At 33.1% G+C, this 26,455-nt stretch overlaps 2 protein-coding genes across 2 annotated transcripts; one reads left to right on the forward strand and one right to left on the reverse strand.

Annotated features, from left to right (window-relative positions):
• Positions 1 to 13,840: 13,840 nt before the first annotated feature.
• LOC140442400 (uncharacterized) lies at positions 13,841 to 15,729 on the reverse strand. The gene is made up of 3 exons (XM_072533473.1): positions 15,210 to 15,729; positions 14,561 to 14,701; positions 13,841 to 14,469 (listed from the first exon to the last, which is right to left on the reverse strand). Exons 1-3 carry the CDS (start codon positions 15,727 to 15,729, stop codon positions 13,841 to 13,843), a joined length of 1,290 nt encoding a protein of 429 aa, XP_072389574.1.
• A 2,787-nt stretch (positions 15,730 to 18,516) lies between these two features.
• LOC140440729 (lectin subunit alpha-like) lies at positions 18,517 to 22,627 on the forward strand. Its single transcript, XM_072531106.1, has 4 exons — positions 18,517 to 18,671; positions 21,917 to 22,002; positions 22,082 to 22,190; positions 22,305 to 22,627. Exons 1-4 carry the CDS (start codon positions 18,602 to 18,604, stop codon positions 22,577 to 22,579), a joined length of 540 nt encoding a protein of 179 aa, XP_072387207.1. The 5' UTR covers positions 18,517 to 18,601; the 3' UTR covers positions 22,580 to 22,627.
• The last annotated feature ends 3,828 nt before the right edge of the window (positions 22,628 to 26,455 follow it).

Raw genomic sequence — 26,455 nt, forward strand, 5'->3', positions numbered from 1 at the left:
TTCTGCATTATTGTTTTATTATTATTCTTTGCTCTTTAGGGAACCTGGCTCCAATCTATGTTACATTGTAAATCCCTTAACATGGACCTTGTCAGTATTGAATCAAAAGAAGAAAATGACTTTCTTTACAAGATGCTAAAAGGATTCTGTAAGTAATTCGAATTTGTTTACGCTATTGGATTGTTTTTTCTTATTTAGAGAACCATCTGGGGACATATCACTATGAGCGATTTCAATGTATATTTTTAATTTACAGTTAATACAGAATCTGTTTGGCTTTGGACGTCAGGAACTAAATTGCCATACGACAAATGGGTGTGGACGTCTACAGGTGGTCCATTTATCTATAGCAGCTGGGATGATAATAATCCAGACAACGATGGTGGAAACTAAAATGTCCTAGAAGTCAAATATAAACCCGGAGAGGGTCTCTACTGGAATGACAAGTATCCAAAGGATTTATTAAGTGTACTGTGTGAAGCACCAATTGTGAAAACAACCGTTGCAGTTTGCAAAAATGATGATTAGATTCATTTATCAGGATAAGCCAATAATAAAAAAAAAAATATATTAAATAAATTTTTGATACATTTTTAATGCTTTTGTCTTTATCCCATTTTTCCAAAAGTTTTTGTCTTGGGTTATACCAATATCAATAACCCTTTTTGATGGAAGTCATCTGTTATAAACCTTTCGTACTGTAGCCAGTAGGCTTACTGTAAACCTTCACTTATTCACTATATTCGTTCCAGGACTCCTATACCAGCTCATATAGATCTAAAGGTCGAGTATTATATGTTTTTGGAGTCAGTACATAGTATATATAATATAATTGGTGAGTCTTCTATAGCTGGCGCCGTTTCTTGTGGCCTAATTTCCAGTTTGGTTTTGAAGCAATCTTTAGCTTTTAAATCTCTGGCGGTCATTGCATCTTGACATCTCTCCATGACCTCCTTGGTCTACCTCGTTTTTTTCTAGTGGGCAGAGTTCATTTTTCTATCTTTTTTGGTCATCTATTTTCAGGCATTATATGCAGGTGCCCATACGAGTTTAGTCTTTTGGCTTCGATATTATCTATTATGTCTAGATAAACTTATCTATAGACAGCAGATGCTGTCTATACAGGATCTGCCTACATATGTCATCTTTTTTTAAATTTATTTTTTATTATTTTTCCATTCAGTCTTGAAACTGAATTTATGACACTTAGTCCCCTGCAGTTTGTACAATTCTTTCTGTCTCTTTTTTGTAGATGTTATTAATACGTTTTTTTTGTCCACCTCGGTGGTAAGTCATGTTCTTTATAAAGTAAGGTGAACATACATTAGTAATTCCCGCAATACTTGTGGGCTGTGTTTTAATAATTCGTTTGGTATAAATTGTGGTCCACATGCTTTTCGATTTTTAAGATTTCGTATTGCATCTTCGACTTCCTGTACGGTTATTTCATCATCTTCATTGTATTTTACGAGTACTTCATATATTGTTGTAATGGTTCGTAAATTGCGGTCTTGTGTCAGTAAGAAGTTTTGAGTAATATTTACACCAAGATATTTCTTCTATTAAATCTATTCTACATACTTCTTTTTTGTTTGTTCTCAGGTTTGTACTGTTTTCCATGCTTCTCTTAATCTTGTTGACCCTATTTGTTGAGATTTTCGCATTCACTTTTCAAGGAAAAATGTTTTGCTTTAGTTACTAAATTTTTGACTTTTCTCTTTATGTCTTGCGTATGTCCGTCTATCATCTGGGTCATTTGTTTACAGCCACTTCTGATATGCTTATTTCTGGTTATTTCCTGCATTAGCGATGTCATTTGTTCACCAAAATGGAGTATCCTTTTTGTTCCCTTGGATTATGCTGAGTGCTTCATAAGCTGCTTCATTAACTTTATTTATTATCTCTTGGTAGGTATTCAAAGCTGAAGAGTAAATCAGATTTGTTAACGTAATCGGTAATCCTTAATCAGTAAGTAGATCAGATTTTAGCTAAGCCCTTTTTTATATAAAAATACTGTTAAGTCATTTTGCAGTGCATCAATATTGTATTTGGGTGGATTCATTCCCAGTGGTTTTGATTGTGCTGGTTGCTTACATTTTGATCTTACCATATAGTGGTCAGTTCCGCACATTGATCCTCTTAACACTCTTACGTCTTCGACTTGTATGTACGAGTGTTTCTTGTTTTGCTGATAACATAATCTATATTTGACTTGGTGGTGGTTGGACGCAGGTATACTTATGTATATATTTATGATTGTAGAATCCGTTTAGGATCTTTAGAGGATGCTGTGCGCAGAATTGGGTTAAATGTTTCCCATTTTCATTTATTTTTGCATCCCCGTATTTATCTACGACTTTGTCATTTGTTTTTTTCCTGTCCAAGCATTAAAATCTACAAACAGTACAATTTCGCCATTCAGGGTAAAAAGAAACAAGAGTTGGAAAAGAGAGGCTAATAGGATTAAAGTCATTTCGATTAAGACAAGTTGAAAAGGGGTGAAATGTGAAAGCCTTTATGATCCTCCAGGTGCGTTTCATAAGCCTATGAGTAATAATACACTCTGTGTTCTCGCTCATACCTCAGGGTGTTGATTACAGACTATATGGCTCGTCCAATATGCTATAGCATAAAGGATAGGGTGCAAGTCAGTTTTACAATGTAGACACCCCAACTTCATGGCCTGACCTGGTAGTAGATTATCTCTGTCAAAATCAAAATTTTAGCCATTCAAAAAATAAAACAGTTGAGAGAAATAAGCCAGAAAATACCCTGTTTGTAAAACTGCTCCCGCCAGAAAAACGACACTGGTTTTAAGTAGTATAGACGTCTATAACAAGAACCTATATGTTGACTGCAGTCGACTTTTTTGGCTTAATTAGTTATTAACAAATTTACGTTATGGCCAATATAGCTGAGTTGTATTCCTGCGACGACTTTATTGTAAGATAGTTCATCCGATTACATAAAATCAACTGCTTAAGAAGATCCGTCAGAAAAATCATAGCATGCCATTCGTCGTTAAAAAGGAAACTGCACGCAATGATAATAGTAAAATTCTCATGTTGGTTATTCCATAGCAAATCGTGAGGAAAAACCAGGACAAATACCTCATAATACTATCCCAACATGATAAGTATTTGGTCATACATTATGTTTACTCTTAATAAACATAATCGATGTATTTAAAGTATCGTCAGTCATTACTTGTTCATTACTTGTTGGTTTTCAAGGTCGCTGAAGATGAGTATTATGACCGGGATGACCCCCAAGTTATCTGTCATTTCTCGGGGGTTTTCGTGGTCTATGAAAACGAATATTATCAGCTAGATGGAGCCCAGTGTAGACATCGTCTCCTTAAACTTTGTTATTTTTATTCGAAGTCTGTAAAAAGTCATTACTTTTGGGTTTTTGGGGTTGTTAAATACAAAAATTGTGACGGCAATGATCTCCAAGGTATCTAGTGCCCGGCGTGGACTTCGCCTCCTGAAGTTTTTTGTTAATTTGGTATTTAAGATTAGTATGAAAGTGTCATACCAAATAAGAGTTAAAATGTGATTTCTTGATTATAATCAAAAACTTTTTTACTAAAAGGATTTATAAAGATGTAACAATTTTGTTTTAGTTTCATTCGAATTTATTTCTTCCTTTTTTTTGAATTGCAAACCAAGCCATTTTTTCTATCCATAATTTGAAATAGAGCGAGAAGGAAAAATCAGACTGCGGAAGATTGATAGATTTAGTGCTTTTCAGTGCTCAATATTGAAAACTTTCAGTCGTCTTTCTCTTCGTCATTTTACTTTTAAATATCAATAAAGTATTCATTAATAATGACAATTGGTAAATATGACATTTTTCGCTAAAAGTAAAAATAAGAAAGAAGCAAAGTTTAATATAATAACGACTTTCAAAATTTCAAACTCGACTCTTAAAGATCAACATCCAAATATTTATTTCCCGAAACAATCCCCTCCCTGTGCTTTCCTTCGTGTATATTCATTCGTCACCCCGATATGAGCTTTAAACTTTTAAAGCTCCCTCGCAACTTTATGTTGTCCACTGCGCATCAAATGAAGTAATTTTCTTTTAAGCCTACTGCTGGTATTTATATGTGGCAAGAGGTCTTGTTCTTGTTACTCCCGAGTTTATAGCCCGGAATATCCAGGTCATGTTTTATGTAAGGAGAATAATGTTGGCTTTACAACATGGCACGTAAAATATCAAGTGGAATTCAGCATACAAATGCATCATTTTAATAATGTTGCAGTTAAATAGTCGCTCGAACTTTGGTACATGTATGAGATAAGTAAATTATTAAACTTTATGAGTTAAACGGTTTTATTTAAGTTATACTTTAAAGAAAACTAAGTTCTGAGAGATTTAGAAATAATTGCTGTTGCTGGGCAATATTTTTAGAGTTTTTCAAAGAAATCGGATGAAATCTTGATGTAGCTGGAATTTTTTTAATCTTAAGTTTACAATCTCTTTTACGAATTACAAGAATGCGAATGCGTCTTCTTCTGTTAGCTGTATGTAATGATCCCAAAAGATTGAAATACAGCGGCGTATTGGCGAGTTGTTAATATACCTGTTCATATATGCTTTGCACATTGTTTTATACGTTTTTTAATGCAAATTTAATTAATAAAATAACATGCGCCATGTATTGCTGCTCAAAAAAAAAGAAAAAAAAAAGAAAAAAAAAGAATGTGACAGTCACATATTTGCATTTAATTGGTATATACAGGGTGTCCAAAAACTCACAAACGAAGACCAGAGATTTCTTAGATAATTTTAAGACAATTTAACCCAATTCACCTAGTCCGAAAATGCTTTCTAGGAAGCTAGAGCTATTTGAAGATGGCGCCTTGTAATTTGTTACTTTTTTACTTACCTCCAGAATGCGTCTATTTAGAAGAACGAAACCTGGTACGATTGCGATAGGCGTCCGTTTTGGGTAGGACAACGGTTATTTTAACCCACTTTAACTTTTTTGTCTTTGCCTTTTAACCATTCGTGAAACTAGATTATTAAATTTTCATGTATTCTTGTATTAAAAGTTACTCTAAGCCTATAGGATAACCATTGTTCAGAGAAATCAATTTGAAAATTTTTCGTTTTTTAGTCGTGAAATTTAAATTATTATGGCTATATAGGGTAAGTCCGGGAGAGATGGCTCACATTTTTTTGACCGTCTGTATCTTAGCACAAAAAAGTCTACGCTCTGAAATATTTATATATTTATATTAAAATACTATTATAAGAAAGTGTACAGAGTTGGTTAAGCCAAATACTTACATACAAAAACAGTAAACATCAAAATACAAAAAATTGAAAAGGCCAACTCACCCGATGTGTCAGGGTGAGATAACTCGGATACTAAGGGTGATATGACTCGATCATAAACTTTATTTTGCACGTTTTTTTGCCAATACTTTTCCACATATATCACATAAATTAACATATTTTGAGCAGTTTTCATGAAACCAAGAATTGCAATGGACACACTGTACCCAGTCCTCTTGTTTCGATGTGATTGAATATATTTCCCCACAGCCGGCACATTCACACTTTGTTTCATCTTGTAGATAATCACTAGAGTCTTTAGTAATTACCATATGATCGTCAGAGTCTTCGGAAGAAGATAACTTACAAAACATCTTCTTTGAGTTTCTTGACTTTTTTTCCAGAGGCCCTTTTTTTATTATTTTTAGCATCCTTTTCTTTCTTGTTAACATCTAAATCTTTGCTTATTGCCAAATTCACTGGGGTAGTAGGTACTGCAGCTAATTGTCTACCGCGTTTCCTTACTTGTAAAATACCCGTGCCACACCCCGGGAAACTGCATTGGTCTGCAGGCTAAACTAAGTGAGGGTAGCCAGATATGGTGAAAGGTAGCGTCTAACCTAGACGCAAACTAAACTTCGGCAGCTGGAAGTTTAAAACTGACCATGAGCATAGGTCATGGGGACTGGTATGGTTATGGATCAGACATCAGAGACCGCAGTGGGAACCACATACACGGTCTCTGCACAGCGGTGAAGTAGGCAAGAGGAAACCACTTCACTACATTCCTAAGACAATTTTCTATAATATGGAGTGTTACAAAATTAGAATAGGTCAGTCAGGCGAACCGATTGACAATCGGCGTCTTCCCACGTCCGGGGTGGGAGATGTGAAATGGGCTACCGGGCTCAATGCGACAGGGAACCAGGTCGCAGGTGCACAAAGGACTACTGGAACATTAAATAAAATCTCTTTTCGGAAAACCAACAGATTTGGAACTTGGAATATACGAGGTTTGATCCAACATCCTGGAAAATTACATATAATAAAGAGAGAAATGGCTGATTATCGAATTTCTATGCTTGGCATCAGTGAAACTCACTAGAAGGGTAAGGGGCATTTCCGAAGCGCCTCTGGCAATACCATTTATTTCTCAGGCCACCAAACAGAGAGCATCAATGGGGTTGCAATTATAATACCACCCACATTCCAGAACTACGTAAATGGATATGATGCAGTTAATGACAGAATTATACATCTGAGACTAAAGTGCTCAACATCCATCCTCCACATCATACACATATATGCCCCGACATCCACGGCAGAACAAGCAACACTAGAAGACTTTTATATGGCTCTCGAAGGTGTACTTGATAAAATACCAAACAAAGACATAGTGGTGATACTAGGCGACTGTAATGCCAAACTTGGAAGAACGAATCTAGATGACCACATGAAGATGATTGTAGGGCCATATGGTCTAGGAGATAGGAATGAGCGAGGAGACCGACTATTAGAATTCTGCAACCAAAGGAAATTTTCTGTAATGAACACGCATTTCAAGCATCATCCGCGTAGACTCTATACCTGGAAATCACCTGGAGATAGAACAAGAAATCAAATAGACTTTATTCTGATCAGTTCGAGATGGAAGTCTTCAATTACCAACGCAAAAACATTTCCAGGAGCAGAATGCGGAAGCGATCACCAGCTCTTGATGGCTAATTACAGAATACGTTTCAAGAACATACGCAAAGCTTCTCCCCGTTCTTTTAGGCTAACGGACCCCGAATTAGCTACCTTTAAAGAGAGAATTGAACCAGCACTAACCAGAATAGAGAACAATCAGGCAGAACAAAGTGTGGATGAAGCCTGGACAGATATTAAAGAAACCATCGTAACAACAGTGAACCAATGTCGCCAACCATCTATAAATAATAGCATTAAACCGTGGATCAGCAGAAACACGTGGAAAGTGATTGAACAAAGAAAGCAACTTAAAGTTGGCCCCTGTGATCAACAGACATATAAAGCTCTCTCCAGAGATATTCAACGAAGATGCCGAAAAGACAAACAAGAATACATCTCTGAAATCTGTCAAGAAATAGAAAATCACGGATATCGAAATGAAACCAAAGACCTCTTCCGGAAAGTGAAAATTCTTGCGAGAGAATTTAAACCCAAGAACTATGCAATAGAGGACAAACATGGTATTATCATAAGTGATATCGACAGAGTGTTGGAAACATGGAAAAACTATTGTTCAGAGCTCTACAGGGAAGAACACGTAAATCTAGGCCACACTTCAGCCCTCGAAAACAACGCATACAACCCTGAACCTAAAATTCTGCTGTCCGAGATTGAAGAAGCTGTAACTCACCTCAAGAAGAATAAATCCCCTGGCTGCGATGATATCACGGGAGAGCTTCTTTAGAACATGGGAGACAAAGGATGTTACATAATGTGAAAACTTTGTAATAAAATTTGGAGATGCGGAAAGTGGCCCAGAGAATGGCGCACATCATTGTGCATACCAATCCATAAAAAAGGAACAACTACAAAGTGTAGTAATTATCGTACCATCTCACTGATTTCCCATCCAAGCAAAATATTACTAAGAATCATTAAACGCCGTTTGCAACAATACTTAGACAAACAAATTCCCCAAGAACAAGCAGGCTTTGTCAAAGGGAAGGGTACGAGAGAGCAAATCCTTAATATGCGGCAGCTCATAGAAAAGGTCCGCGAATTTAAGATTCCAATAATAATCTGTTGTCTAGACTACCAAAAGGCATTTGATTGTGTGAAGTGGGAAGTTCTCTGGACAGTTCTTCATGAGATGGGAGTTTCAGATCATTTGGCAATATTAATTAAAAACTTATACGAAGATAACTCAGTTAAAATAAGAATTGAAAACCAGCAATCTGATACCTTCAAAACCAGCAGAGGTGTACGACAAGGGTGCATACTATCTCCAGACCTGTTCAATTTATATGGAGAATATATCTAGGATCTTCCTTAAGCAATACAGCCTCCTCCCATACGGAAATTCGCAGAAGAATAGGGATGGCCAAGAACGCGATTAGTCGACTGTCAAAAATATGGAAGGACCGCTCTTTATCCAAAAAACTTAAAATGAGACTGGTACGGACACTAATTTTTTCAATCTTCAGTTACGGTGCCGAAACATGGACAATAAAATCAGAGGATAGGAAAAGGATTGACGCATTCGAAATGTGGTGCTGGAGACGAATGCTACGCGTCTCGTGGACGGAGCACAGATCCAATCAGTCGATTCTCGAAGAGCTTAACATTCAGACCAGACTCTCCTCTCAGTGTCTTGCAAATGTTTTAAAGTTTTTTGGGCACATTGCGAGAAGAGACAATGACAACTTAGAAAGACTAATTGTGTGCGGAAACGTAGAAGTACGTAGAGGCAGAGGACGCTCACCTATCCGATGGTCAGATCAAGTACAGAAAGCCACTGGAGAGACGTTTTCCGAGTCCATGAGAGCAGCCCAAAATCGCAAGAGATGGAGAGAATTGACAGCCCGCATTGTAGGAAATCACGATCCTCAGCAATGAGGAAACGACAAGAGAGAGAGAGAAAATACCTGGTGTAGAAGGTACTGGAGAGATAGTATCTAAAAATTTACCATGAGTGATTTTTTCTTTACAGGTCGGCTTATTACCAGGTATAGATGGTAGTTCTAATGGTGACGTGTGAGACGGCGTCGAATTGCTTGTAGATGATAGGTTTAGAAGTTGGACATCATCTATTTCAGTAACTTGTGTTGTCGAACTCTCAAGAAAGGCCTTCTCTAGAATTGCATTCCGGTCGACTGGATGAATACCACATGCGCGAAAACCAGATACGGCATTTTGTACTGAGGCAGCTTTTGTCCAAGCCTCATTTAATAATTTGCGTAACTGCAAGCGATTAATCTTCTTTGTAGGATTCATTTTAACAAATGAATTGCAAGCATTGTAATAATGTGACTTCAGCGACTTAAAAAATGAACGATCTAATGGTTGCAAAAACTGTGTAGTGTGGCTCGGTAAACACAGTAGAATGATCTCATTTTCGTCTGCACACTCCAACATTTGGACGGACTTGAAATGACATGCATGACCATCCAAAACCAGTAGAACTTTTCCAGGGGGCTTTCTAGGAACAAAGTGATGTGTTAACCAATCAATAAATATATCCGTGTTTATGTAAGCGGACTTTTCATTCATGTAAACCTTTGATCCTAGGGCATACCGTGTTCGAATTCTTGCTTTTTATTTTTGCCTTTGAATATGCAGGTCGGGGGAAGGAAATTACCCTCGGCATTGCAACAGGTGATACATTGTTTCCCATTTCTCTGAAGAAGTTACTGATGCTATATTTTTAGATTCCTGTTGGGCTACAACAAATGCAGGTTTATTATTCAGTTGGAGTTCTGTTTTGTCCATGTTAAATAAACTCCTGGGCTTCTCCATCAACTCATTTTCTAGAATAACTTACTCTAACAGATAAAAGTAATCGCTTACATCCTTTTTGTTCATGCCTCGACTTCTTGCTAAGGATACGCCTTCCGATTTTCTTATACTCAAGTCAGAGTTTCTTCTTAAGAATGACTGTAACCAGTCAAAACCTGCAAGTTTTTTTTCCTTGTTGAAATTAGTTTTAAAATGTAATTCTTCCGCTAACCTGAATGCCATTTCTCTAACTCCAGCTCTTGTAGGTGCAAAACCAGCTTTCTACAACTTTAGGATATGTTTCTTTATGTAGCGGATTATTGTCGGACCAATAGCGGCATTTTTGTTTTGTTTATATACTCACTTAGATGAAAGTGGGTTTTATCACTCAAACAAAGATTATGCAGCAAGTTGTCGTTTTCATTAATATGTTCCAACATTTGTTCATCAAGCCCTAATCGGGTGGTATAATCTCGAACGTTAAGGGCTTGCACAATCTGGATTTTGTATAGATGATACTGGAGATCTTTATGCAAAATTCTGCTGTGTTATAGCTGAATCCCAGATTTAAGCTTCGTTATCACAGGGATCTTTGAGGACTTGCTTTGTTTTCTTTATATGTCCAGTTTTAATAATAATGAATAAATAAAGTTTTTTTGGGGTTTATTGCTTTTTATGATCTTATTTTATAGACTATAATTTTTTTATTATATAAGTAATCTCTAGTGTAAGGAATAGACGTGTATAAATTCTGCTCCATAATAATTTTAATTTTTGGATATTGTGAGTCGATAATTTTGCTGATTTTGCGTGCAGTGTGTAATAGAAGAATATAAGTGTTAATGGTAATCATAGCAAAGACATTGGAAGAGAAGTAAGTGCATAAACTCTATAAATTTAGGAAGAAGAAGGAAATTTTATTTCCTATCACCAAAAAAAAACTAAAAACAAAACCGGTCCAGGTAATTAACGCTAATATATTAGTTTTAAAAGCTAGAGGTGGGCTTTGCTACATCAGACCATTCCGAAGTAACTGACAATTGATTTTTTTGGAAAATATTTTATCAAGGAAGAAAGCGTAAAAATAACTTAAAATTAAAAAAGTGCAAATAAGTTCATGTTGTGTATTTGGTATTTCTTACTTAAATAAGGTAATAATTAATAATACAACGTGGTTTTATATCATTAACCTTTATTGCCCCATAACTGACTAACTTCATTCCCTTGTGTCCGTGAGCGGTGTTGCCTACCTGTGTTGCCAAGTATATAACACCTCCTCTCTTGACCAAAATTCATAAATACAGATTGAAATAAAGATGTACTTACAACTTCATCCTCTGAACAGGTTTACATACTCTACTTGAACGTCTTAACACTGGTTCAGCTTCAGTGTGAGCCTCAGGTACTGTTGGCTCTATTGTATCATTTAGAAGTTCTTGTACATTTGTAGGTGGTGAAACGGAATTGGGTTCAGGGACAGATACCTCCCTTGGAACTATACTATGTGTAACTGTATCAGGAATGAAACAAGTTGGGTTATATTCTATAGGTATATCCTGCCCAATTACTCTAATTTGGTCAATATGACGTCTCCACGTCCTACCATCATCTAACTCAACTAAATAATGTAATAATCCTAACCTTAGTATAACCTTGCCAAATTGCCATTTGGCATTAAAGTAATCTCGCACTGAGACTCTGGTATCTATAGCAACATTTCTAAGACTCTGGTCTGTGTAAGCATTTTTGTCATGAGTAAAAGGTTTAAGTAAATCTAATCTATTTCTAATCTGCCTTCCTAGCATACGTTCAGACGGGCTTTTGCCAGTTACTGTGTGAGGTGTTCTACGATACTGCATTAGTAACTTGCACAATTCAAGTTCTCTGTCTTTCTCTTCACTGTGCATGGCTCGCAGACAATTTTTTAGTGTTTGGACATATCTCTCCCCCTGGCCATTCGTGGCTGGGTGATAGGGTGCAGTAAATTTATGTGTGATACCATTATTCTTCATAAATTCTCTAAATTCATGAGAATCAAATTGTCTACCATTATCAGTAACAAATACTGTGGGTATTCCGAAAGTAGTGAAGATTTTTCTACAAATTTCGATTGTAGTTTTTGTAGTAGTGTCTTTCGTGAAATGTATTTCAGGCCACTTACTAAAAGAATCGACTAAAATGAAGTAATAGCCTCCGTTAAGGCCGATTCACATTATAGCTCAGGTCACGCTCAGCTCAAGTTTCGGTCAAGTATTCTTACACGCATCTTAAATGGTGCTATTCACAGTAAACACAATGCTCACGTTCCGTCCCGCTCTTTTGGCCGCGGCGATTCTCCAGGAGAATAGTTTGATCGTGACTTGATCTGAGTGGAGTGGAGCGGCAGGGTAGTGTGAATTAGTAACAGTCAGGTGAAGGTACGATTTTTGCAGCTCGATGGATGACAGTTGATTGAATTGGTGTGCTGCTGTAAGGAATTGCAGAACCAGGGAGATAGACTGTATTTTGATACGGTACAATAAAATTTATGTTTTGTCATTCAAAAGTACTGAAAAAATTTAGTTTCATCGTCATAGAGACCTTTATACAGAGTAAAAAACTACCCTTCTGTTTTCCTTGTTTTTAAAATATTGTGCACCCATATTCTTGGCTGCTTATTGGTTGACTGAAGCTCTTCTTCGTCCAAACATAAAGCAATGACAGCCAAATCACTGTTAGAAAAATCTTTAAACATGTTAAACAAATTTATATATGCAAAGAACTATGCCTATTCTCTGAGTCCCTCCAAATTGAATAGTATACCGAAATTCTTGATCGTGAGCGGAGCGTCACCTGAGCGCCTACTGTGAATAGTGTACACAATTCTTGATCGTGAGCGGAACTTGAGCGGAGCGTGACCTGAACGTCTAATGTGAATCGGCCTTTAAAAGGTCCAGCATAGTCAGCATGTACTCTTTCAAAGCAAAATTTAGGTGTTTCCCTGATGTGGGAATTGTCCTTAACAGGATTGTTTTTGTGCTTGTTGCAATGAAAACAATTTTTACATAAAGATTCAATATCCTTGTCTATGAAAGGCCACCAGCAGTAACTCCGGGCTAAAGACTTCATTCTCACCATACCAAAATGCGCAGTGTGTAATTCATGCAGAATTTTATTTCTTAATTTCATAGGTATTAAAACTCGTTGTCCTCTCATTATGACTCCAGACTGTAGTGAAAACTCTGATTGATCTACGTTAAATCTGAATTGTTTTTCAACAACCTCACCAGTTTGTAAACCTAATAGTAACTTTTGTAAAGTAGCATCATTGTTGGTATGAAAAGATAAACTGTTAACATCTGTAGGTAAATTTTCAATCTGATTAAGTTCGAATATGTCTGGTTCATCATGAGTATAATTTTGTTCATTTTTAATAGGTAAACGTGAAAGAGCATCTGCATTAAAATGAGAATCTTTATTTTTGTATCGAATATCATACTTTAGACCTTGTAATAAAATTGCATAATGCTGCATTCTTGTAGCACTTAAAACTGGTAGACTTTTATCTGGTGCAAAAATCTGAACTAAAGGTTTATGATCAGTGTATAAAATAAAATTTCTAGCATATAGGTAATTGAAGAACTTTTTCACACCAAAAATAATGCTGTATGCCTCTTTATCTATTTGAGAGTACTTTTGCTGTGTAAGGGTTAACATTTGAGAAGCAAATTGTATCGGTCTTTCTGTATCGTCTGGAAAAATATGGGACAGTACTGCACCAACACCATAAGGGGATGCATCAGTTGCAAGGACTAATGGCAAATTTGGGTCGTAGTGACACAAAACATTTTTAGAAGAAATAAGCCTTTTGGCTTTATCAAATGCCATTTGACAATCTCGGGACCATTTAAATTCAACATGATTTTTAAGTAGATTTGTTAAAGGTTTTAATATTGTAGAGGTATGTTGTAAAAAACGTCTGTAATAATTAACTAACCCACAAAAACTTCGGACTTGAGTTTTATTTTCTGGTATTGGAGCATTTACAATTGCATCTACTTTATCTGAGCTACTAGTAATACCAAATTTATTTATTTTGTATCCGCAGTATTCAATTTCGTCTTTTAAAAATCCACTTTTGTCTAAATTTATGTAAATTATGTTCAGATAATTTTTGTAACACTTGTTCAAGTCTTTGTAAATGTATATCAGTATTTGGGGCAGTAATTCTTATATCATCTAGGAACACAGAAATACCATCGATTCCTTGTAACATTTGTTCCATTAAACGTTGCCATTTGGCAGGAGCCCTTGCAATACCGAACATTAAACGGTTTGGGCGGTACAGACCTTTGTGAGTATTAAGTGTAAGTAAACGTTTCATTTCACTTTTTATAGGTAAATGCAAATAAGCTTTTGTAGTGTCTATTTTTGAATACTTATCGCCCCCTGCTAACTGAGATAGAAGATCATCAGGGGTAGGTAAAGGATATTCGTCCACTTCAATACAGGGATTTAAAGTAATTTTAAAATCCCCACAAATGCGTATGTTCCCATTGTGTTTGACAACTGGGACAATTGGGGTTGCCCAATCTGAAAACTCTACTTTTTGTAAAACACCCTGATCAACTAACGACTCTAACTCAGCTTCCACTTTAGGACGTAATGCAAAAGCAACTGGGCGAGCCTTATGAAACCTTGCTATACTACCAGGTTTTAAATGAATTTCAGCTTCTAAACCTATAATTTCACCAATTGACTTTTCAAACAAATGTTTGTATTTATCTAATAAACTTGTGACTTTAGAGTTCTCATGTGATATTGTATTTACCTCTCATGTGATATGTATGTAGTTTAATTCCAAGGGCACGTATCCATTCTCTTCCAACTAGTGATTGACCCTCACCATCCACCACGTACAACTTTAACATTTGCCTTATTTCCTGGTGCTTAACCTCCACTGGAGTTAACCCTAAAACATTTAAATGATTTTTACAGTATGTAGTTAATTTTACATCAGATTTCTGTAATTGTAGTGTAGAAAAATATGTGTCAAATACATTTTTGTTTACAATGGTAACAGCAGCACCTGAATCAATTTCATATTATAAAATATTGTTGTTTACTCTTAAGTTTATAAAAAATTTGTCTTTTGAATTTACAGTAGTAATCTTAAAAATTTCTTGAACTGAGCAAACTGAAGTTACTTGGTTAGACCTAACATTTTTTTATTTTAAACAAACTTTTTGAATGTGTCCAACTTTTTTACAAAAATTACAAGTTAAATGTTTTTTTTTAACAAGAATTTGCTAAATATGAAGGATCTCCACATCTATAACATACATTACTATTTGTGTTTGAAGAATTTGCAGCAGAGTTATTCTGAAATTGCATCCTATTATTATTTGCACTCCTTGCTTTTGTATTTAATATATTGACACTAGAATTATTATAATTTTGATTATGAAAAAATTGGTTACTGTCCTTTTCTGATGCCTCCATGCTTGTGGCAATCTCAACGGCTCTATCTAGGTCCAGTCCTTTTGATTCTAGAAGTCTAGCTTGTATTCTTTTCGATCGTAGGCCAAAAACAAATTGGTTTCTTATAGCACTTTTAAGATATGTAGAGAAATTGCAGTTAATTGACAACTTTTGTAGTGAATAAAGGTATTCTTGTATTGTTTCTTCTTCGGCTTGCCTTTTTGATTGGAATCTGAAGATTTCTGCAATTTCCAGGGGTGCAGGGTTGTAAAAATTATCCATTAAATTGACAATGTCGTCGTATGACTTGTCTTCCGGGACTTCTGGGGCTAACTTGTCGCCTAGGGTGTCGTAGGCCTCAGAACCCATGTAGTGTAGTAGATAAGGTAATCTCATTTCGTCTGGAATTTTAAATACCTTGTAAGCACCTTCCAGCCTCTTTACCCACCTGGACCATTTGGTGGCAGACTGGTTGAAAGATTCAACGGAAAATTGAAATGTAGATACTTGTGTAGACATAATTGGGGATGTAGTATAATAATAATGTAAATAACTGTACTTGAAGTTGAAGTAGCAATGGTAGTAGTCGTAATAATCTCTGTAGTAGTTGTTATTACCATCATATGTATCCCATCCTCGTCGCCAATTGTTGTGTATTTGGTATTTCTTACTTAAATAAGGTAATAATTAATAATACAACGTGGTTTTATATCATTAACCTTTATTGCCCCATAACTGACTAACTTCATTCCCTTGTGTCCGTGAGCGGTGTTGCCTACCTGTGTTGCCAAGTATATAACAGTTCAGTTAAAAGTCACAGAGATAAAAACAAAATAGATCAAATACTAAATATGATAAAAAATTTAACAATAGAGTTACAAGAAATAAAAACTGATGTAAAAGAAGTAAAAATGGAACAAAAAAATACAGAAAAAAAAATGAGACAACTCAGAACTAAACTAGCAGAATCAAAACAAGAGAATAGTGAAATCCGAAAAGAAAATGAACAAATCAAAAATGATCTGAATGATACAAAAAGCCGCCTTTAAAGACTGGATAGAATAAGAAAAGAAAATAATGTAATTATACAGGAAATGACAATAAAAACGGTAGACAGAAGAACACTAAAAAAAGTAATAGCAAATTTTATGACAAAAGAACTGAATATTAACGTAAATATAGAAGAGGCAGTAAAACTAGGAGATAAAACATGTTTAGTCAGACTGCCAAACAAACCAAACAAAGGCAACAAACTGATAATGGATAGCCGAGAAAGGAAATGGTATAGGAATACCAACCAGCTGGAGGACTTTCCTGAAGGTGGTTCAAAAAACTAGCAAGGAAGGACAGGATACATTATTCGTTGAGGAAAGAAACAGGAAATAACTGCAGATAAACTCATGTGCAACAAAAGTGAAATAAAGAAAGACAGACAAGAAAACAAAAATAAAAGACGAAGACAACAGGACAAAAAATAAAGAGTTGAAAATAAGCACATGGAACGTAAAAACTACGCTAGTTCCAGAAAAAATGCTAGAAATAGGAAAAGAACTCAAAAAGTATAAAATAGATATTGCAGCACTACAAGAATTATGTTGGGAGGGACAAGGTCAGATTGATAAACAAGACTTTACAATATTATATTCAAGAGGAAAGAAGCAAGGGCAAAAAGGGGTGGGATTCATGATACTAAGGCATCTAAGAGAGAAAATTATAAATTTCAAGGCAATATGCGAAAGGATGGCCTATGTAAGAGTCAACAACAAACCATTTAATATGTCAGTGTTAAACTTGTACGCCCCTACAGAAACAAACAATGCAGACGAAAAAGAAATCTTTTATGATAGGGTCGAAGAGGAGATAGAAAAAATACCCAAAAAAGATGTCATATTTGTAGTAGGAGACCTCAATGCCCAGATTGGAAAAGAGGACTTTTTACAAAAAATTGCAGGAAAGCATAAAATACACGAAAACACAAATGACAATGGGCAAAGACTATGTAACCTACCAACCAGAACAAATTTGTTAATAAGCTCAACAAAATTTGAACACCATAAAATACATAAGGTAACATGGAGGTCACCAGATCAGAAAACATACTATCAAATTGATCACATAATGATTTAAACGAAAACAATCGTCAATAAAAGATGTGTAACAACATTTAGAGGTGCGTGTGCAGATTCAGACCAGTACGTGGTCACAGCTACTATAAGACAAAAAGTTAAAATTAAAACAAAACAGAGAAACCAACATAAAAAGTGGAATGTCAATAAAATGAGTAATGAAGAAGTAAGAAAAAAATATGAAGAAGCAGTAACAGTTCAAATAAAAAAAAAGAAATATAAAGCAGAAGATGTAAACACAGAATGGGAAACGATCAAAAAATTATTAGAAGAAGGTGTAAATATGCAGGTAGGTAAAAGTCAGGATAAAACAAAAAATGGATGGTATAACCAAGAATGTAGAGAAATAACAAAAAAAAGTGCAAGCCAGAATTAAATGGTTACGAACAGATAAAGAGGAATACAGAGAAGAATATGAAAAATTAAGAAAGAATGATAAGAAAGTGATAAGTCTAATAAAAGAAGATGGGTAGACGAAAAATGCAGGCAATAGTGCAGAAAAGAACAAACAGATATACGAAAAGTTTTTACAAAAACAATAAAGAACAAAACAAAAAATACAAAGTCAAAACAAATGGAATAAAAAATAAAGAGGGAACAGTGATAATAGAGGATCAAGAATACAAGCAAATATGGAGGGTTTACTACAGAGAGCTCTTGGCGGGGGAAACAACAGGAAAAGAAATGATTAACGAGGAGGAAACGGTACACGAAGAAGAATCAGACGAAGTAGATGAAGTAGACATCGAAATTCCAAAAGAACCAACATTAGAGGAATTAGAGGAAGTAACACAGAGAAACAAAAAATAAAAAAAGCCCCTGGTAAAGATGGAATTAATTTGGAACTTATAAAATACGGAGCAAGTGAGCTGAGAGGAAAAATACTGGTACTATTAATGGCTTAATCCCATGTAAACATAATATTTAATAACGCACTTTGATATTAAAAACAGTTAAGCTATGGTACATAGTTTGATTTAATTTTATTTTATTGTAATGTGATAACTATGATAACATTATACTTTATTGCAAGATTTTTCAAATGAAAACACCGTTGATAACTCAATTCTTAGACATTGACCCATTTTTTTCTCATCCAGACTTGGGCAGAGTTATGTTATAAAATCCTTGTTGGAAAAAAATCCCTATCAAATCAATGATAAAATTTGGGTGAAAGGTTAATACCAAAAACATTTATAAATGAATATAGAACGGGATTTCCAATATGTTTCTTAAAGATATACGTGTAGTATCAATAAAATAAAATGACCAATAAAATTTCATTTTTTTCGTTTTTGTGTATACTGTTATTAAACAGAAACAATGTTGAAGCAGGTATGGCTAATTCAAATTATATTTCTATAAATAAATACATATTTTTCACTTAAATTACAGTTAAAGGAAATATTATAGTTAGCAATTTTTATTTCAAAACTTCAAGTCTTTAAATGATCAAATTTTTCAGGTTATTAAAATGGTATTACAGTCAAACAGAAAATTTAATTTTAAAGTTCATTAACTTTTTGAATATGACACTGAATGATTCGTCACTTTTAATCGCATGATCTGTTTTATTGCATTCGCAAGTATTTGTTGAAAAGATTTGTATACACACACACACACACACACATATATATATATATATATATATATATATATATATATATATATATATATATATATATATATATATATATATATATACATATATATATATATATATATATATATATATATATATATATATATATATATATATATATATATCTAAAGTATTCAACTAGTGAATTCAGAGGTTTAATCGGTCATTCAGGTTGGCAAATAAAAAAAGAAGTCAACTACTTCATAAGTTTATTGAAGACGTTTCGCTTTATATTTCTAAAGATTCATCAGTTCTCTAAAATATAACAAATGACATTGAGTTTATAAGAAATATAGATGTTTATAGTTCATAACTTACAACTCAATATGTAGTATGTTATCGATGTTATCATATCTACTGTACACTTTACTCCTTATTTAAAACTAACTGAACCAAAAAAGAAAAAACAAAAAACAAAAACAAAAAACACACAAACTTTGCAGAATATAATGTTCATATTCGTAGATATGAATATTTAAAAAATTTTTTAAACGAACATTTGGCTTCATTTAGATGGTTCTCCACTGAAGACCAACAAAGTTCTGATTTATTGCAATCTAAGCAAACAAACAAAGTCTTGATAAGCAAACAAACATATATATATTAGAAATGATTATTTCGACCAACAAATAATTTATAAATAAGTTAGAATTATCGGGTAAAGTGGTCTGCAATGAAAATCTTTCGTTTTTCTAAATTACTCAATATTTCGCCATTTATTTAACAGCTTCTTCAGGAGTAAACTAAAACAATTTGAACATTACAAAAAAATGCGTACAAATACATTTTAAACTCGATATAATTTTAAAATTATATCGACAAAACCTTAACGTTGTTAAACGACAAATCAACTTATAAAGGTTTGGACAAAGATCCTACGTCAGTGATACAAAAAAACTATAATGACCTAATAAAAACCTTAAAAAACCAAGATCAACTTACTGAACAAGTTGCAAAAAAGTTGATAATTTATGACTCATGTTTCCCTAAACTTTATTGTTTGCCTAAAATTCATAAATTTGACATTCCTCTCAGGCCTATTGTAAGTTCTGTAAAATCTACTACCTACAACATTTCTAAATTCCTTGCTGATACATTAACTGATGCCTTTGAATATCACAATAATTATAATTCTAAGGACACATTTACCTTTGTCAATGCTGTTAGGGGAATGCAGTTACCAAATGATTATGTTTTAATTTCTTTAGATGTGGTGTCGCTATTTACAAACATTCCACTAAATATAGTCACGGACATTATAGAATCAAATTGGAACCTTATAAAAGACTACACGACATTATCAAAAGACAATTTTCTACAAATTCTTAGGTTCATTTTTAACAACACTTACTTTAGTTTCAATGGTAAATTTTTTTCTCAAATTTTTGGAACACCGATGGGTTCCCCGATTAGTCCAATCCTTGCAACTATTGTAACTGATCATCTTTTAGATAATGTGATTCCACAATTACCTTTTGAATTACCGTTTATATATAAATATGTCGATGACATCATAATGTGCAGTTCCATCTTATCACATCAATACCACACTAAACATTTTTAATTCATTTAATAAACATCTTCAGTTTACAATTGAAACTGAGACAGATTTTAGTATACCATTTATAGATACAAAAGTAATAAGAACAAATGACAATATTTTGACATTGGATTGGTACCAAAAGCCGACAGCATCAGGCAGGTATATAAATTACTATTCAAACCATACCACGCGTCAAAAATATAATACCGTACTAGGTATGAAAAACAGGATAATGTCCATTGTTGATGACAACTTTTTACAAAAAAATCTGGACATAATATACAAAATTTTTCGTAACAACGGATATCCTAAACAAATTTTAAAAAAACTGATTTACAGCACTAATTTCTATGACGGTCCCGTTCATGATTCTAACAACAAATCAATCAAATATAAAAAACTTCCCTTTATTAATGGTCTAACTCATCCTGTCATATCCATATTCAAAAATGTTCCTAATATTAGTATAGCTAAATATAATACCATGAACAGCAAACAACTATTTTCAAAAATCAAAGACCCAATACCAACCTTATATAAAAGTAATGTCGTTTATGAAATACCGTGTTTAGGATGTCAAAATAGCTATATTGGTCAAACATCACAATGGCTAAAACAACGCATCACAGTGATTACCGCTTGAGAAAAAATACTTGCGCATTGGTTGAGCACTATGAAAACACTAGTCATATGCTAGACTATAACAAAGCTCACATTTTGGCACAGACTGATAACTACAAAAGTAGATTATTTCTTGAGATGTATTACATTAACAAAAATAAAAACACTTTTAATTATAAAACGGACACTGGACAGTTAAGTAACATATATTGTAACATATTGAACAAAATTTATAAATATTCAAAATAGCCAACATTCATCTTAATAACAACTAACCTTAATAATTCATCAAAGAAATATTATTCTTCTAACTTTTCTTTTATTGTTATTTTTATTTTTACATTTGAAATAATTTTAACTTTTTATCGTATAGCTGTAACAAACGTGCTTAAGACAATTTAATCTTGACATTCAATATTTCGAATACTTCAATGTCAGTTTTTATTTGCGAAATCTTTTAAATTCTGTAAGTGTTTAAAATGTGTTTGTACGCCATTTTTTGTAATGTTCAAATTGTTTTAGTTTACTCCTGAAGAAGCTGTTAAATAAATGGAATAAAAATGTATATATATATATATTTATATATCATCATCATCATCATCATGTGCAGCTTTATCAACCGTTTCCAATTACGGTGCAGCCTCCAATTATATATATATAATATATATATACTTTAAGTGGTTTTTTCTTTATGTTTAGATCAAAGTTACACCACACAAAAATGTAGTCTGCTGAATTATTTAATTATAAATATACGTTTGTTGTATGTTTCAGGTACTCTGTTGGTAGAAAACACTAATTCAAAAGTGCACCAGGAAATTTTTGATAGTAGTTTGTATCATATAAATGAAACTTTCCGGGTAAGTTATGCTTAGCGAAAACTAAAAAGATATGCATCTATTTCTAGGCGAATCAAATATTCTTTTTCTTAATTTGTAGGGAAATTGGCTCCAAGCTATGCTATATTGCAAATCACATAATATGGACCTCGTCAGTATTGAATCAAAAAAAGAAAATGACTTTCTTTACAAAATACTAAAACGATATTGTAAGTAATGCCAATTTGACTAATAAAAATTGAGTCATACACCTGTACATATAGTATTCCATACTACTAGCGATATTAAACTATGAGCTATTTTAATATATATTTAATTTATAGTTAATACACAACAAACTTGGTATTGGACCTCAGGAACTACATTGCCATACGATAAGTGGGTATGGATGGCCACAGGTAGTCCAATTACCTATAGCAACTGGCATCTCAAGAATCCAGACAATTATGACGGCAACGAGGCTGCTCTCGAAGTCAAATATTTTCCCGGAGAGGATCTCTATTGGAATGACAAGAATCAAAATCATGTATTACTAGCAATTTGTGAAGCACAAATTGTGAAATCGATTGATGATGATAATGTTCCAATATTAAGATAAGCCAATAATTCGATAAATATATTTAATAAATGTTTGATTATGTTCTAATGATCGTCATTCTTTTTCCTTTTATTCCCATGCAGAGTCAGCTTTCCTACTTAATATCTCCGTAACTCTCTAACTTGGGTTATATTAATATCAATACATTTTTTTTTCATAGAAGCCGTCTGTTGTAAATAGATCGTATTGAGATACCTCGACTGTTGAGGTCCTCTGTTGTTGAGTCTCCATGAAATAGTCCTATTGTATGCAGGTTTCTCTTAACTGTCCAATGTCCAGTATCATCATCCAGTCTCAAGAGTCCACTGCTGAACATAGGCCTCTTCCTCATGTTTCTAACCCCGTCTATCTTGCGCCGCTCTCATCCAGTTTTTATTGAGTCTTCTTAAATCGTCAGTCCATCTTGTAGGTGGTCGACCGACGCTTCTCTTGTCTTCCCTTGGCCTCCATTCCAATAACTTCTTTGTCCATCGTCCATCTGTCATTCTGGTTATGTGCCCTGCCCATCTCCATTTTAGTCTGGCTATCTTCACGATGATGTCAGTCACTCCGGTTCTTCTCCTGATGTCTTCGTTGGTTATTCTGTCTCGCAGAGTTATTCCTAACATGGACCGCTTCATTCTTCTCTGCGTGACTCTCAGTTCGGTAGCTGCTGCTTTTGTTAAGGTAAGTGTTTCTGCTCCGTACGTCAAGACTGGGAGGACACACTGATCAAATACCTTTCTCTTTAGGCATGTGGGCAGCTCACTTTTAAAAGTTTCTCTCAGTTTTCCAAATGCTGCCCACCCAAGGCCGATTCTTCTCTTCAGTTCATGAGTCTGGTTATCCCTGCCAATCATAATTTCATGTCCCAGGTATTTATATCTATCTACGAGTTCTATTTCTTTCCCACCAATACTGATGTTCTGGTTGGGTACCAAATTGGTCATACCAGAATACAGGTTATGTCACAGATTTACACTATCTACATATAGATGAAAAACAAATTACACGATGTTTATGAGTTATATATAAGTTATGACAAACTTACAGAAAATATTTTGATATTTAGTTATTTTACACAGAACACTCTGTATGATATTACATTTTTAGATTCTGCGTAAGATTCTAGATAGAATTTTTTGTAAGGTACCATAGGTCAAAACTTCATATTTTTTGAAATATTAATCTTTTTTTTAATATATAGATATATATATATATATATATATATATATATATATATATATATATATATATATATATATATCTATATCTATATATATATCTATATATATATATATATATATATATATGTATATATATATATATATATATATATATATATATATCTATATATATATATATATATATATATATATATATATATATATATAGATATATATATATATATATATATATATATATATCTATATATATATATATATATATATATATATATATATATATATATATATATATACAGTGATGAGTGTCTTACCACCCGGCAAAATAGCGGAAAGGATAGAAGACAGATTAAGTTGTGAGATAGATTTTACTTCAGTCATAATTATACGGATGACCTCGAAAATATTTTATTTTAATAATTTTTGATGTTAGAATAAATGATTGAATAAATTAAGATATATTATAGTAAAAAACATTAATAATTAGCGATTTTAAATTATAAATCTTTAAGTTTATTTAATAATAAAAATAACTCAACTGAAATATTTGACTAAATTAAAGGTAGTTATGTTTTGTCCGAAAACAATTATTGTATGTGGAATTGGTGTAATAGTTAGAGACGTGGTCTATTGACAAGAAGATTGGGGTTTAATTCACACCAAGGATAAAATTTTTGTTTTACTCAATCAAAAAATAATAGAAAATATGATACATATTAGGTAACAAGTTTTCGAAAAACTCATTATTTACAATTTATTCTGATTCCAATGTTATAAAATAGAAATACAAAATAATTCAAATTCAATTCCAGTTTTACAGGCTTCAGTTCTGAATTCAAAATAATCCGGTGAATCTCAGTGTTTAATATCAATTCCTCTGTACAGGTAGATTTACAGTTCTCTGTCCTCTGTACAGTTTATTTTTGTAGAATTTTTACTTATTTAAACATTTTTTAAACGTTCTTTTAATTTTGAAGAATTTTTACTTTATTTTCGAAGTACAACGATACCGTTTTTTCAATAAGATATTTATGTTTAACTTTAAACACTTCTAATACTAGTAACGAGTGACATAAATGTTTAGTGATTTAAAGCAAAACGATCTCTGCATAATTTTAAATTATTAAAAAAAAACACAATGTGGGTTTTGAACTCTAATCTTTTGCGATGTCTATGTCGCAGTGTCGAATTCCTACCACTAAGCCACGAAGAACTGATAATTATTCTGTGACAAGAGTGTATAAAACTCCTCAAATCATAGTAGAAATTATTCTTGGTTAATAATTTAAAACTTTAGATTAAATAATCACTATTAATTAAATTATTTTATTCACATTTTTGCTTTATTGTGGTCAATCAGTTTTTACTTTATGCCAAATTAAAAATGGAAATACGTCACACAAACGACGTTACACATAATAATTATGACCGAGGTGATTTAGCTCGAAGCTAACGTCTAAAGGTGTGAGACTATCGATAGTGGTAATGTAATGTAATGTAAATTATAGATTTCTACCGATTATTTCTCACCTCTACAAGTTTCATCTCTTTTTATTTTACAAGGTAACTGTGTTTTCTATCTCTTACGTTAAAAAGCCGGGTGGTAAGACACTCATCACTGTATATATATATATATATATATATATATATATATATATATATATATATATATATATATATATTGATTAATAGAGAAAAAGAAGAAGAAACAAAAATTTGTAAAACCGTGTTATAGTTATAGCATATTTAGATATATGATTTAATTTTATTGTGTTCTGAAGTTATACTGTTTTGTGAAGAAAAGAGACTTTTTCAATTTTAGATTTACGGTAAATTTCGACTTTTCAAATTAGGATAGGTATTGATTAGCTTAAGTAAACAAAATGTTATAATAAAATATCAAATCTACCTGCATTTTTTCAAGGATTAATTTCGGTTACCACGAAATAAGCCATTAAGGAAATTAGTAGAAAGTAGAAAGTCTTTTGTCTGATATTTTTATACACAAGTATGGGAATTGGAAATTGTTGGTGTTTGGAAAATTGAGTCGAAAATGTTGATTGGTCAACAGAAAATTATGGAAGGGATTGGGAGAAGAGAATGTTTTTGGAAGCGGAAAAAGCGGAATAGATTTTGTGAAACAGTTGTGTCAGTAAGTTTTGAAAGCTGATTTGCCGGATGAAAAGGGTGCAGAATTTGTAAGTACCAACAAATTATTATTCCCGGAGAGATTCGTAGTAAAGCAGGTAGTGGCAATTCCAAAAAGAGATAGAGAGTCAGTACTTTCTTTTGACCGACATACGACAAGAAAACATATGAATTATGAAATTGGCGTCGTTAATAAATTTATTCACATATTCGTAATAAAATTCATTAAATAATTTTTTTTTGTTTCAATTAGCTAATTGGATCACAATTAATTTAATTATTGTTTCATCGTAGTTCAAAATTACAATATCATTTTAACTGTCTCCCAACGTAGAGGGCTGTGAAGAAATAAGTACCTAGTAAATAGTGTGAGATAAAACAGGAATAGAAGTATATATGTTATATGATTGGATATTCTTCTTTTTCTCTAAAATTTTAAATAATTGTTACCTGTGAATTTACAAATATTCTAAAGGACATATTTATTTGAGGGATTTAGTATATTTGATAAATTTGGGAAAACTTTGATCGAAGTGAAAAGTTTGCTTTGGTTTTTCTTTTTATA

The sequence above is a fragment of the Diabrotica undecimpunctata genome, chromosome 5 (genome assembly GCF_040954645.1).
Source record: "Diabrotica undecimpunctata isolate CICGRU chromosome 5, icDiaUnde3, whole genome shotgun sequence".
Classification (NCBI taxonomy): Eukaryota; Metazoa; Arthropoda; class Insecta; order Coleoptera; family Chrysomelidae; genus Diabrotica; species Diabrotica undecimpunctata.